Below are 15,000 nucleotides of genomic sequence, written 5' to 3' on the forward strand. Positions count from 1 at the left end.
GCTACAGTCTGTCCTTCATCACAGCTACAGTCTGTCCTGTATCACAGCTTCATCACAGCTACAGTCTGTCCTGTATCACAGCTTCATCACAGCTACAGTCTGTCCTTCATCACAGCTACAGTCTGTCCTGTATCACAGCTACAGTCTGTCCTTCATCACAGCTACAGTCTGTCCTGTATCACAGCTACAGTCTGTCCTTCATCACAGCTACAGTCTGTCCTGTATCACAGCTACACTGGGTCCTTTAACATCAGTTACAGTACAGTGTTCAGGACAGTGATAGTCTGTCCTCCTCTCTGATAGGCTATGGTTAAAAGTCAAATGGTTTCCATGGAATCTCTGGAACGACAGCTGATGGTTGCTAGGAGCAACAGCACAGCGCTCCAGAAGACCCAGGCTCAGCTGATGGCGTCTGTCCACACCCTGCTGACAATGATGAGAAGCACCACAGGTAGACACACACACACACACACACACACACACACACACACACACACACACACACACTCCTGAATATGGTGGCTAGCAGTATTGCAAATGATATAAAAATGTACCGTAATCGACCCTTATGAACCTTTCTATGTGCGTGTCTGTAGGGTTGCCCCCTGCAGTGCAGCGATGGAGGGACTGTAGTGATATCTTCAAGGCAGGACACTCGACCAGCGGTCTCTATGACATCTACATCACCAACACCTCCCACCCCGTCCAGGTGAGGCTCCCTTTGTGGCTCTGCTTTCTGTTACCTTAGTGTTGTTATTGTAGGTTTCCTGTTACCTTATATGGTAACAAGGTGGGTTACCTATTAACTTATAAGGTCACATGGTGGGTTCCCTGTTACCTTATATGGGAACAAGGTGGGTTACATGTTACCTTATGAGGTAGTAGGTAACACACCTTGTTCCCTTGCTCCCGTGAGTTTCCTGTGGTGTATACTGTAACACCATGAGCTTCCTCTGCCTGGTAAGGTTACCTGGTGTGCCTTCTGCTGGCCTATGAGGTGACACACAGGTGTGTTGTCCTGCAGGTGTACTGTGACATGGACACCAGCGGAGGGGGCTGGCTGGTGTTCCAGAAACGATTTGACGGCAGCGTGGACTTCCAGAGGACCTGGAGAGAATACAAGACGGTGGGTTCAGTTCATCATCAACCATCAGTGGACTTGGAGACAGGAATTGGCATCCATTGCACATGATGCTGTTTGCGGTTGAATGGCCTCATTATCCCCTCATTATCCGCGCTCTACTAACCTTGATAACCTGGTGTTCTTCTTCCTGTTGTTGCTCCAATTCTGATCAGCGGCTTGGATTGTTCTCAGCCTCACTTGTATGTCGCTGTAAGTGTCTGCTAAACCACGAGATGTTAATGTTATGCAGCACTTATAAGATTGTGAGTGTCTTCAGGGGCCTGTCACAATCACACCAATGAGTCCATTCCAATTAATCCCATCCTGATAGAGTTCAACACCCTGTGCTGTTTGTTGTGAACGCAGCGATGACGTTTGTCACACCATACTGTGAACCCAACCAGGCGGAATGGAAAACAATACATTTCGGACGACAATGTTGTGAAAGCAATGTTGTGTGGTGTGAGCAGGCTGTGGGTGTGAGCAGGCTGTGGGTGTGAGCAGGCTGTGGGTGTGAGCAGGCTGTGGGTGTGCTGCCCCCTGCAGGGCTTCGGGGACCCTCTGGGGGAGCAGTGGCTGGGCCTGGAGGCCCTTCACCGGCTGAGCCTGCTGGGGCAGTACTCCCTACGGGTGGAGCTCCGGGACTGGGAGGGGAACCACGTCTTCTCCCAGTACGACCTCTTCAGCCTGGCCAGCGAAAACCAGAGATACAGGTCGCACGCACGCACGCACGCATGCACGCACGCACGCACGCACGCACGCACACTTATACACTCACACACATATACATAGTAAGTAAGTAAGTCAAATTTATTTATAAGGCACATTTAAAAACAGTTTTCACTGGCCAAAGTGCCGTACACGGTGCAAACAAATTGATTGATTGATTGATTTACTTTAATATCCCCAAGGGGGCAATTTAGTATACAACAGCAGTTGGCACAATAAACACACCAGATGCAACACATAGGTAGCAATAAATAGATAGAAATACATCGTATATTAAAACATAACGATACAAGAAATAGAAATACCAGGATACATCATAAAAATTATTACCTGCAAGTCACATCAAATCATCAGCTACAGCTGGTTCAAATATTTAACAGCTAGCGGGACGAATGATCTCAAGTATCTATTTGACCTGGCCTTCCTAGTAAAAGACATCCTCCTTCCTGAGGGTAACAATCTAAACTCCTTGTTCAGAGGATGATCAGGATCTGCCAGTATGACCTTTGCCCTCTGAACACACCTGACTTGATAGATCAGACCTAGATCATCAAGGTCAGTGCCAATGATCTTTCGGCATTGTTTAATGATACTGCTTAGCCTGTTTTTGTTAGCAAGACTGAGGTTACCAAACCAGCAGATCATAGAAAAAGTAAATACAGACTTGACAAAGGATGAATAAAACATTCTCATGAGGGACCTCTCTACCTGGAAAGTCCTCAACTTTCTCAAATAAAACAGTCTTTGATTGGCCTTCTTACAGATTCTGTCCGTATTGGGCTCAAATGTCAGCCTTTCGTCCAAAATAGTCCCAAGATACTTATACTGGCTGACGGTCTCGACTGGGGACCCTTTTATAGTCAATAGTGGCATGGTAGGACGGTTTCTACGGAAATCAAACCGCATATTTTTTGTTTTACTACCATTTAGTTGCAAAAATGACTCCTCACACCAGTCAGCAAACTTATCCAAAACAGGGCCATGGTCCATCTCATGGTCCTGCAGGAGACTAAGGATCACTGAATCATCAGCATATTTTATGATAAATGATGACTCATAAGTACTGCGACAGCAGTTTGTATACAGGATGAATAATAAGGGCGACAAGACACACCCCTGAGGCGAACCAGTTGAGCACGTCAGTGCTGTGGACAGGGTGTTATTAACACGAACTCTCTGCGGTCTCCTGGTCAGCCACCCCACCAACCATCCTATGGTACCAGCATCAATGTCTGGGATTTCAGAGAGCCTGGAAGCGAGGATGTGAGGCTGCATACAATTAAAAGCTGATGAAAAGTCAATGAAGGATGCCAGAACATGTGTCTTAGTGCCCTCCAAATGCCCTAAGACCAAATCAAGAAGAGTTGCCGTCGCATCCTCCACCCCCTTTCCCGCCTGGTATGCGAATTGGAGTGGGTCAATAATACTCTGTGACATCCCCAGCAAACTCCTCTTCACAATCTTCTCAAATCCTTTCATAACTAATGAGGTGAGCGCCACGGGGCGAAAGTCATTCAATTCCTTAGGTGATGGAATTTTGGCCACAGGGACTATGACAGATTCTTTCCATACCAGTGGAGCATTCATCTGGGATAGGGAGAACCTAAAGATGTATGAGAAGATGTCACTCAGAAACAGGCCACAGTTTCTGAGCAGACGACCAGAGATGCCGTCAGGGCCAGGACCTTTTCTCGGGTCTGTCCCTTCCAGAATTTTCCAGACATCCATCTCATCAGTCTGGATCTTACTGCCCTCTGGGACCCCACAATATCCAGATAATTCTTCTGAAAAATCTTGGTGATCAAACCTCAGATAAAATTGGTTTAATTCCCTCGCCAGATCAGCATCAGACTTATTTGGGAAAAATACTCCTTTTTTCTTTCCTTGGATACCGACCATAGACTTAATTCCCTGCCAAGCAAAGCGAGAGTTATTATTCTTAAGTTCACCCTCTACTTTGTTTTTAAACGCTATTTTGGCCAGCTTTATTTCTCTCTTAACCAGTTTGTGTGCTTCTCTTTGCAGGTGGGTGTCACCCTGTTGGAAAGCAAGCTTTTTCTGATTGAGGACATTCTTAAGAGATTTATTAACCCAGGGCTTGTTATTTGGATATAATTTAATTGTCTTTCTTGGTATAATACTCTCTTCCATGTGACAAATATATCTTGTCACGGTGTCAGTCAGTTCATCCAAGTCAGTACAAGCATTTATAAAAACATCCCAGTCAGTGCTATAAAGGCATCCATTCAATTCACGTATGGCACTATCTGTCCAAACAGCAACTTCTTTGTGTTCAATTTTTCCTCTCTTGAGGGTTGACTGATAGACAGGGGCAAGAAGAACACAATTATGATCAGAAGAGCCTAATGGAGGCAATGCATAGGATTTATAAGCCCCTTTAATTGTGCCATAACATAAGTCTAGCACTTTGCCATGTCTAGTTGGGCAATTTATATACTGGTAATAATGACCAAGAGGTTTTTTAAGGCAACAAGCATTGAAATCTCCCAGTATAAAATGAGGTGCATCAGGAGACTTATGCCGCTTTTCCACCGCCAGTACCAACTCGACTCGACTCGACTCGCCTCGACTCAACTCGGTTTGGTTGCGTTTCCATCTAAAAAAGTACCTCTTCAATGTGGGCGGGTCGTAGAAAAGAACCTCTCCACCATGGGCGGGTCGTCATTGGGTTTTAATCACGGGAGACGCGATTCCCGGGAAATCTGAATCTGATCAAGACTATTTCCTGATTCCCGGGAAAGGTTATGATGGGATGGGAAATAAAATAAAAAGCGCAATGACTGCGCGTCTATTGTTGTCATACGGTAACGTTGATAGAGGCGAAACTCGAGCCCTAGGAAAGGAACGACACTGAAACGAAACAGCGAAACGCCGGTCCGTGGACTCCAGCCACGCCGGACACACACAACCACGCCCGACACACATAACGACGCGCAGCCTAACTCTAGCCCCGGGAAAGGAGCGACACACACGGCGAAACGCTGATCAGTGTCCCCCTCGGGAGCGGGTTCGTGGACTCCAACCACGCCGGACACAACTTAACTTGAGTGAATATTCCCATTTACAGCCGCTGGCCAATCAGTTACCAGCAGCCTGTTTACGTCACACAAAAGTACCTACTCCGCTGGCATGGAACCTCGACGGAGGTAGTACTAAAAAAAAGTACCCGGTACTAGGTACCAGGTACTTTTTTTGCCAATGGAAACGCAAATAAGGCGTGGCGAGTCGAGTCGAGTCGAGTCGAGTAGGTACTGGCGGTGGAAAAGCGGCATTAGTCTGCAACCGATGCACAAGTTTGACAATTGTAGCAGTAGCCTCTGCCACATTGGCCTTAGGATGAATGTACACTACTGTCAAAAATATCTGTGGAATTTCACGTGGTAAGTAGAATGGACGCAGTGAGATTGATAGAAGTTCAATATTAGGGGCACATAATGATTCCCTCACTAACACAGTCTTACACCAACGCTGATTGACATACAGGGCAACGCCCCCTCCATGTGATTTTCCGGTCAGCTGTTCATCTCGATCGAGCCGGATAGGCTGCCCGAAGCCATCGATTTCATAGTCCTGACCCATGTCCTGCTCCTTCAGCCAGGTTTCAGTCAGGGCAATCACACAGGCATTTTTGTAATCCCGAATGCATTCGACATTCGCTTGCAGCTCGTCGATTTTATTCCTGAGTGACTGCACATTTCCGAGGATGATCGGTGGAAGTGGTAAGCGACGCAGCCCCCGTCTACGTAGCCGCTGCCGCACTCCTCCTCTCCGGCCCCGTTTCCTCACTCGTCCCGCTAACAGCTGCCGGTTGTCTCCGGGTCTGGATGGCCACGCTTGTCCATCTCCTTCCAAGCCACGCTTCCCCGCCCGCACCTCCGCCAGCATTTCCCAGTGAGCAGCTCCGTGTGCTCGGATTTCTGGCAGAATGCCGACCGGGGTCGGTAAAGTTCCAGCTGATTTGCCGCATTGTAAAAGGAAATCACGGCTATACTGAAGCCTACAGTGCTGATTACTTGCGCTGATTTGTGAAATGTTTGTTTGGAAGTTCAGCACAGTTCCAAGGGCAACAATGTTCATAAAAACAGCGCTAAAAAAATCCATGATGTATCCTCGTAGTTAAGAGCAATAAAAAGTGTTAAAAATTGATATCAATCACGCAGTGGTTAAAAGCATACAGACAAACAACACACAGACCCAACTACTGCTGCTCGTCGCCGCAGGGCAGCGCCGAACATGTGCATGGGCATATAAAAGAACACAGACCACTTTATAAACCGCAGAATCAAATCGCAATACTCGAATATCACAAAATCACAATAATAGAATCTTGGCCCAAATATCTCAATACTATCCAATCATCACATTTTTGCCAATTACCACCCCTACTGAACACACACAAATACAGGTCATCCGCACACTTATACACACACACACACACACACACACACACACACACACACACACACACACACACACACACACACACACACAGCTACAGGAAACCACACTCACAGACCACACAAACCCACTCTCTCTCTCTATTACACCACTTACTATCTATCACACCATTTCTCTCTCTGTCTCCTCTGATTGCTAGTGGTTACAGTGTCTCCAAGGGGCAGTTCTCATTACAATATCAATAATATCAATAACATATATCAAATGATCTGCTCTAACAGACACACAGCCATTAATAGTAGCCTACAGTCATTTTTTGGCTTTAAGTGGTAATATGTCTCATATGAGTACACAGTAATGGAGGATGTGGACGTGGGGAGCTCTCTCTGGGCAGTGCTGAGAGGGTTTAGCTTCTCGTACACTTCCAGCGATTACAGTTCACTGACACTTTCAAAATGATTAATTAATCACTTATACGTCTGCCTATACATATTTACCTATTCTAAAGAGCCACACATCCACAAATACAGCAGCAGGAGTCGGCTTCTTTTAAATATATTTTTTTAATTGCATAATTTATTTAGAAATAATTTATATGGGGGCACAACCAAGTACCTTCAGCCCCCCTGGGATCTGCGCCAATGAGTGTCTCCCTTACAGTCTCTCTCCAGGCTGCTCTGGTTACAGTGTCTCTCCAGGCTGCTCTGGTTACAGTCTCTCTCCAGGCTGCTCTGGTTACAGTCTCTCTCCAGGCTGCTCTGGTTACAGTCTCTCTCCAGGCTGCTCTGGGTTATAGTCCAGGCTGGTTGCTGGGGGTTACAGTGTCTTTCTCTCTGTCTCCTGACTGGTTGCTAGCGGTTACAGTATGTCTCTCCGTATCCAGGCTGGTTACCAGGGGTTACAGTGTCTCTCTCTCCAGGCTGGTTGCCCAGGGTTACAGTGTCTCTCTCTCCAGGCTGGTTGCCCGGGGTTACAGTGGGACAGCAGGCAGACAGAGCAGCCTGTCTTCTCATGGGACGGCCTTCAGCACGCCGGACCAGGACAACGACAACTGTGACACCTGCAAGTGTGCCCTGATGCTCAGCGGAGGTAGAGCCAGACACACACACACACACACACACACACACACAAATACAGACACACAAATACAGACACACACACACACACACACACACACACACACAAATACAGACACACAAATACAGACACACACACACACACACACAAATACAGACACACACAGGCACACAAACTAGTTGAGCTTTTCCCCCGAACATCCAACACAATTCTTTCAAATGCACTGTGTTCGACAGCAGTTCGACAGAATATGCAAAAAATTAAATTTTGACGATTTTGTTATATAAATATAATTATGAATATATAAATATATCAGGGCATTAACAGGCAAAGACTCTCTCGCCCTCTCTCAAGATTTAAAGGGCATTACTGTCATGGAAACATCCCTTTACGATGCCAAAGCAATATACTCTCTCAGTTTGTCTCTCCCTCTCTCTCTCTCTTTCTCTCTACCTCTTGCTCCCTCTTTCTGTCTCTCCCTTTCTCCCTTTCTCCCTCTCTATGTCTCTCTATGTCTCTCTGTCCTTCAGGATGGTGGTTTGACGCCTGTGGTCTCTCTAATCTCAACGGGATGTACTACTCTCTTGGCGAAAACATCAGAAAGCTCAACGGCATCAAGTGGCATCACTTTAGAGGACCCAGCTACTCCCTACACTCCACCGCCATGATGGTTCGACCGTACGACTTCTAACACCACCCCTATGCTCCACCTCCCTGATGGTCTGGCCTCCTGTAACCTAGCAACATGAATGTGTCACTCTATAGGCTGTGTTACCTCGGCTCCTTCATGGTCTGACAGAAGGAGAACGGTGACTGGACGAGGGTTGGTCTAGTGGTCAGGACTCCACCAATCAGGACTCACCTACATGGAGACGGAAACAAAAGAATATGGATAATATTCGGTCCTGATTATCTCTATTGTATATTATTCTCATATATATATATAATGTATCAAAATATCTGACATTACATAAACAAGAGGTTGGCTTACAGCAACGGAACTACGTGGTCCTGGAAGTCCTGCTCAGATAATAATGAAAGCAAAGTATTTAACCTCGGTAGTTCATATAATCCACCTGTTCAACCAAACATATTCCTTATATCCAGCTGTGTGTCTAGGGACGAGAGAAACAAGATCATGTAATTAATGAATATGATTTTAATGTTTGTATCATCATCTATAATCCCCAAGAGATGAACACGGTCTTTGTTAAAACATTTCCATCAATGTGAACCAAATCCCTGAACCCATGATGCCATGTTGATCTGAAGATGGGCAGCTGAACCTGGATCAGTTGACTCCATCCCCCACCACAGGAATGGGTAGTCAGGTGTTCGACTCCCAGCCGAAAAATACTGGATTTGATTCCTGATGACCTGTATCGTACGTATTATAAGTAGCTTTGGATGTCTGCTGAATGTCTAAATGGTTAATATATGTGAATGATCTGCTCTCTAATGACCATCACTACCACATAGTACAGCTAGAGAGAGGTCAGCTGGTTTTAAATGTGTTCAAGACTACCTCTCTATCGTTAGTTTCTCCCCTTTAGTCTCTTAAGACTACTCTCTCTCTCTCACACACACACACACACACACTCACACAATGTTTTAATAACAAAATACATTTTGTTTTACACTTTTTTACAAAATGCATACAATTGTTTGTTAGCTTGAGATGCTGCCTGCCTGGGTAACCTTGTTCAGTGTTTTTCATGACTTTAAGATGCATGGAAATCTTTCAGATGCTAACCTCAGTCAGTCTGGAACTTAATAGACTGCCTTGCTATCTCTTTAACCATATATCATTTGATGCATCCGTTCTTCAAAACGTCTGAAAATGATCATGACACGATCATTTACAGGTCATATACAAACTCTGTAGCGGTAGTAAACTACGAGAGGTTGAGTCAGGTTCAATGTCAGGATGCATTCTACATTTACAAGACGTCACCTAGCAGGTGTGTGCTTTCTGTGATTGTTTCTGAAAAATGAATGCAGACGATAATCGTTTGTCCCCTGGTGGTACATGTCTTACATTACACCATGGCTGTACAAGTGAGCGACTGGAAATGTGCATATAGTTCTTTCTTTCGTTTCTTTCCTTGCATGTGTGTTGAGATTTAGTAGTTCAATAAAAATTATTAACATATATCAAATAAAATAAAAAATTTGTACTTGCTAGTATTATAACTTTGCATGTGTGTTCACTAGTGAACACACATGTCGGAATTAATTGGAATGAGGCGGAATGTATAAGTCAACCTCATTATTTAGCCTTCTGCACAAAAAACCTAACTAAATGAATTTAGCTAAGACATTCAAAAATAAATAGTACAAGCCATATATACTTGTATTAACGTCGGGCGCACGGTTTGTCCCTCTGCGATCTCCGTATCAGCGCTAGTTCCTGCAGCGCACCACAGAAGAGACACTCGAGCAGCAGCTGTGAAGGTCGTGTATTTAACTTGTGAGTATTCTGAGCATTGAACACTTAAATATACATGTGTGTTCAAGGCTTTTACCATATAGTACACAACATAAACTACTGACATTGTGATTTGTCATTTATTTCCATAGAATCTATATATACATTTTGGCGTTGTCTTATTTCTCCTGTGTCCAGCTAACTAGCTTAGCTTATACAGCTAGCATGCTTTCCGAGCGAAGTTGGCCCACTTCTATTTCAGTGGTATCGTTTTACAATCTTTAAGGTTATGAAGTATGGGGCGGATTGTTTTTCTCAAAATGTGATAGGGCGTTGATGTAGTTTTAGTGCAGGCTTCATAAAACTTAAACAAAGCAGCGATGCCCCTGACGCGGTCACACCGTTCACCTCCAGAGTCGTTGCCGTATTAAGTCTTGCTGAGATCTTTTCGGGTTATGAGGTTATTCTTATTACTGTAATACGGAATCAATGCAGTCTGGCGCAAGGCTGGGAAGGTCACCTGATTGTGCGACCTGACGCCTCGTCACGGCCCTCCGGGTCACAGATAACGCACACATATCTCCTTCACTTTTAGTTATTACTGGGTTTTAAATGTTGTGGTATTTTATGGTAATGATAGTATATAAGTAGACATAAGTAGATAGTATTTATTACATTTTTGTTGAACTGCTTGTCCATCTGATGTGCAGGGCTTGCGAACACCACTATGCTTACCAAAGGCTCAATGTATTTAATCAGCAAATATCAATATGACAACAAGCTATAAAGAAGATTCATATTGGGTTGAAAGGTCCAGAATGAAGTGTACAAGTCAAGCAGTTCTATGGAGGTTGACTGCGATATGAAACGACAGGCTGACGCCCTGCAGCTGTATTGGGGCAGTCGTTTAATAGTAATTTAGTCTATAAACTCTGGTCCAGTATTTACATAGAAGTTCCAGATCACATTATGCATCAATAGATTGGGAATATCAAACATTTGACCCAAAGGTAGATGTTGGCTTTACTGGAGTTAAAACACCTCACCTGGACAGTTAATAATGTTGTAACTGTGCCCAGTGTGTGGTAACTGTACCGTCTCATCCGTTTTGTTGCTGCTTGCAACTGACACATGTTAAGGGACACCACACACTGTGGGATTCTAACTGCAGTCTGCTGACTAGTGTATTTTCCCACCATCGACAAATGTCTGAGCTAGATGATGGGACGGCAGATCTCCGGTCCACAGTCGTCTGCTTCAACAGTGCTTTAGCGTCTTCAGGGCTGTTGGCCCATAATCTTACTGTGTTGGTGTTATGACAGCGTCCTGGCAAATAGGAGTGTGGTAAAAGGAAGGCACGCTAACACAGTTGGTGCTTTGGAACATAATATAACAAAAATAACACACAGGCTTTAGACTCATCCCCAGCTCAATATGACACTCATCCTGTACAGCGGATCAACGCTGATATGATCATTAATGTTATTTTGACACTGTGTGTGTCTCTGTGTGTGTCAGACCACCAGACCATAGGTTCAGCACTCATCAAAGCTGATAGACACACTCTGTGCCACCTGCCTAGCTTGGTGTTTAAAGGAGAGCTTGTCTGTAGCCAGGCGTGACTGTGTATGGAGTTAATAATGTGTGTTTGTAGGTGGTCATGTCTCTGGTTAAGCCAGGCGTGACTGTGTATAGTTAATAATGCTTGTGTGTTTGTAGGTGGTCATGTCTCTTGTTAAGCCAGCGATGCGTGGTCTTCTGGGGAAGAGGCTGCGGTTCCATCTCCCCATCGCCTTCGCCCTTTCTCTGGTGGCTGCGGCCGCCTTCAAGGTGAGCACTGCCCTCTACAGGAATCGGTCCGTCACTCTTGTCTCCACACCAAAGTGTGTGTGGAGTAGGGATGTGCTGATGGACGATGTCATCGTCCATCGAGATGGCTGACCGACATCACGATGGAGAGCCTCCATCGTGATGCCACGCCCCCGTCAGACACACACTAGTCCTCCTAGTCTCTTCTAGAGTTAACCTGGAAACTTTGCAGGGATTGCTCTGTAAATTAAATTAAGAATATTACTAATGCATATGCATGCTATTTTAAATACGGTAGCCTATGCCAGCGACGTGACTTCCACGATCTGATCACATTTCTCGAGGCAGATTACACCGTGGCATGTCGCCAAAAACTACGACTGGAGGCTGGAGAAAACGTACAGCGAAGCAGCAGCCTCGCTCCGTGAGGTCCTGTCCTTAACGGAGAATGTTGCCGTCACCACCGACGCTCGGACAGCGTTGACTACGAGGCGTTCGTGACCGAGACCGTTCACTTCTTTACTGACTGGTTGTGCAGAGTGCGATACTGCAGACCCGCTCAATGCCAGAGAGCCACACTGCGGAATACGTGAATTTTCGTTTCCAAATATTTATTTAAAAACGAAAAGATCTGTTTTAGTGAGTGTGTGAAATTAAATGGTTTTATATCTTAAACAAATTCCGTTGCAAATAGGAGGCGCGCAGCATCAATATCCTAACTAAAAAAAGTAAGTCGGCCAACGCAGACACATTTTGCAGATTGTAAATTGACATGAGACATTGTAAACGTTCACAATCCTGCTCTGTGATGTTTTGTTTATCATCATTTCTATTAACTTCTGCGAGGCGCATAAAGTGGTCATGTAGATCGGTCGTCTGCCCGTCTATTGTGCGGATCACACATGAGCAGATCACAACGTCAGTCGTGCCCCTTGGCTGTCCACTCATCAGGTCTAAATCCAAAAATTGCCATAAAAGCGAAGTAGTAGGGTTACCCTTTTTATCAACCAACGCCATTGTTTCAACTCTTCTTAAGTGGAAGCTATTTTTTTTTTCTTTGCGCCCCCCCCCAACGACGATGTCATGGTCCATCGTAAGGTGTTACTGTGAACGTCGTCAACTGCCAATTTAGGGGACATTGCCCAACCCTAGTGTGGAGTTCTAACCCTGCCTCGTACAGCTGTGGTAACGTGGGTCTGCATCCTGCTGTGGAGATTATGAGCATCTGCAAATTAACCTTTAGGTAAACTTCCCCAACTAGTCTTACATGAACATGGAGGGGAAACTCCTCAGCAAGTTGATTATGAATTATCGTGTACGTAACCAACGGAAACGTCCTCTGGGCAACGACAAAGACGTAGTGACCCAGTGTGTAGCTAGTCGATAATCGTCTCTCTCTCACTGGTGATGCTGTCTCCTTGCTCAGTACGCCAGGTGATGCTCTGTCAGTGCTCCCTCTCTGTCTCTACTACCAGGTGACGCTCTGTCAGTGCTCCCTCTCTGTCTCTACTACCAGGTGACGCTCTGTCAGTGCTCCCTCTCTGTCTCTACTACCAGGTGATGCTCTGTCAGTGCTCCCTCTCTGTCTCTACTACCAGGTGACGCTCTGTCAGTGCTCCCTCTCGGTCTCTACTACCAGCTGATGACCAAGTGACATTCTCCCCTCTTCCCACAGTATGGGGTGACGGAGCCCAGGAAACAGGCCTACGCCGAGTTCTACAAGAACTACGACGCCACCAAGGAGTTCAACAACATGAGGGAGGCGGGGATCTTTGAGAGCGTGCGGCCCTCCGGAGAGTAGACTTCCTGTACGTGTCTGCTGGCTTCTCAACCATTTCCTGTTTGCCACAGCTGAGAATATGCATGAACTGGCGTTTAAGAGCTACGAAACGCAAGAATAGAAAAGTTGTTTTTATCGGTGTTGCATGGTCTCATCTGAACTTGTTGGAGATTGACCGGTTATTTGGGAGCTTCCCAGTTCGGGTCGAGAACCAACAACCTTTCAGTTTGCTGGTCTCTTTGAGTAGGTTCAACATAATGGTGGTTGTACTGGTAAAAATACAATACAATAAAATACATACAATAAAAATAAAAAAGGGGAATGTTATGGTTTAGATGAAACAGTCTGCTAAAAATCTCTCTTTCTTTTCAGCATTCCTGCGATCAAACCCTGACAGATTAATCCTCCCTGCGGTTCTTTAGTCGGTAGACTGAACAACGCTATGCTGTTGTGTTCCTCTACAAATAAACTATTCTATTAATGTCTAATCTGTGTCTGTGTTTCTATTGGCTGAACGGCTTTTTGACCATGAAGGTTCTGTTGAGGGAAGTTGGACGTGGAACCACTCTGGCTTCTCCCCAACTGCAGCATCTCTCAATAGTACATAATAAACTTCTGTATGCTTGGTCCAAATACAAGGTGATTGCTTTTCAACAATGTCTGACTAAAAATGAATTTAATTGATTCATTTTCATTCATTCATTCAATAGTAGTTTTAGACTAAATAGTTTTATAATATTTAGCAAATGAATTTGCAGTTGACGCTTGCATCGTCACAGATGGATGGACGTTGGGGTTTCTGGTGTTTTTGCGCCATCTAGTGGAGGCCGCTGCACTCTTTGTTCAGCATCTCTCGTTCCACTTGCTCTTCCTGGTCCAGAGAGAAGTGAACTCCGCTGTCAAGCAAACTGTCTAGCTGGACTAAAGTACCTCTATTCCGGTTAGGATGAGACCCAGAAGACGGGGAATACGGTTGCTTGTGGGTGAGAAGTAGTTCGAAGGTTGTCTACGCCTCCGTGTTCCAAAATGTTACAAATCGAGGATAAGTTTTACGAGTTCAAACGCTGCTAATTGCTACATGCTAGCAAGTTCCCGTGTCTCCGCTATTAGCTTAGCTCGCAGCCGAGCGCCTCTTTCGCCTGAAGAAAGCTTGCTTGAAAACTTGTGAAAAACTATTTGAAATAAGTCATTCTACCCGAAGAGGACAACAATATGGAGAACAAGGACAAGGTTCAGCTGAGAAACCACCCTCGCAGGTAAAGTTACTAAGCTCTTCCCATTGATAACTTGGACTTAAACTGCAAAAATGGAAAGGTGATATAAATGCTTGAATAACCAGACAAGTATCTGTCTGCAGTGTCCACCTTTTTAAAAGCCCTGAAGTTGAATTTGATTCACTATGAGAAAGAATACCCGCAACTTGGTTTAGACTCTTGAACATTTAGACAGCAGCTTGTTGGTAAACGGGACACGGGCTGCGATGCAAGGAAACCTTACTGCATTACGAGGTCTCCCCAATACGATAGATTATGTTACTCAACAATTGAGCGTAATTGTTAATTTATCCGCATTCTTGGGACTTAAATGATAAATATGGTGTACCCAGTGTCCATTCCTATTGGTAGATGTATAATA

At 45.0% G+C, this 15,000-nt stretch overlaps 3 protein-coding genes across 3 annotated transcripts in view; all 3 read left to right on the plus strand.

Annotated features, from left to right (window-relative positions):
• Positions 1–8,601, plus strand: part of angpt4 (angiopoietin 4) — a gene marked incomplete at its 5' end in the record, with an annotated part of 20,577 nt that extends 11,976 nt beyond the window's left edge. The window contains 6 exons of the mRNA XM_084464616.1: positions 304–451; positions 612–709; positions 1,025–1,126; positions 1,670–1,836; positions 7,227–7,360; positions 7,879–8,601. Of these exons, the coding sequence (XP_084320742.1) occupies positions 304–451; positions 612–709; positions 1,025–1,126; positions 1,670–1,836; positions 7,227–7,360; positions 7,879–8,039 (810 nt within the window). The 3' untranslated portion in view covers positions 8,040–8,601. The remainder of the gene's footprint in view (positions 1–303; positions 452–611; positions 710–1,024; positions 1,127–1,669; positions 1,837–7,226; positions 7,361–7,878) is intronic.
• A 1,148-nt stretch (positions 8,602–9,749) lies between these two features.
• cox6c (cytochrome c oxidase subunit 6C) lies at positions 9,750–13,853 on the plus strand. The gene is made up of 4 exons (XM_084464623.1): positions 9,750–9,818; positions 11,496–11,606; positions 13,261–13,393; positions 13,738–13,853. The coding sequence occupies exons 2-3, from the start codon at positions 11,502–11,504 to the stop codon at positions 13,384–13,386; spliced, it is 231 nt and encodes a 76-aa protein (XP_084320749.1). The 5' UTR covers positions 9,750–9,818; positions 11,496–11,501; the 3' UTR covers positions 13,387–13,393; positions 13,738–13,853.
• Positions 13,854–14,257: 404 nt separating this feature from the next.
• LOC311338308 (serine/threonine-protein kinase 4-like) overlaps positions 14,258–15,000 on the plus strand; it is a 17,552-nt gene continuing 16,809 nt past the window's right edge. The window contains exon 1 of the mRNA XM_084463531.1: positions 14,258–14,621. Within this exon, the coding sequence (XP_084319657.1) occupies positions 14,578–14,621 (44 nt within the window). The 5' untranslated portion in view covers positions 14,258–14,577. The remainder of the gene's footprint in view (positions 14,622–15,000) is intronic.

Source organism: Micromesistius poutassou (assembly GCF_964030765.1).
Source record: "Micromesistius poutassou genome assembly, chromosome: 2".
Lineage (NCBI taxonomy): Eukaryota > Metazoa > Chordata > Actinopteri > Gadiformes > Gadidae > Micromesistius > Micromesistius poutassou.

Coding starts and splice junctions, on each gene's coding strand:
- cox6c (XM_084464623.1), top strand. CDS start 11,502: ATGTCTCTTGTTAAGCCAGCGATGCGTGGTCTTCTGGGGAAGAGGCTG. Junction 11,607..13,260: donor TGGCTGCGGCCGCCTTCAAG/GTGAGCACTGCC, acceptor CTCTTCCCACAG/TATGGGGTGACGGAGCCCAG.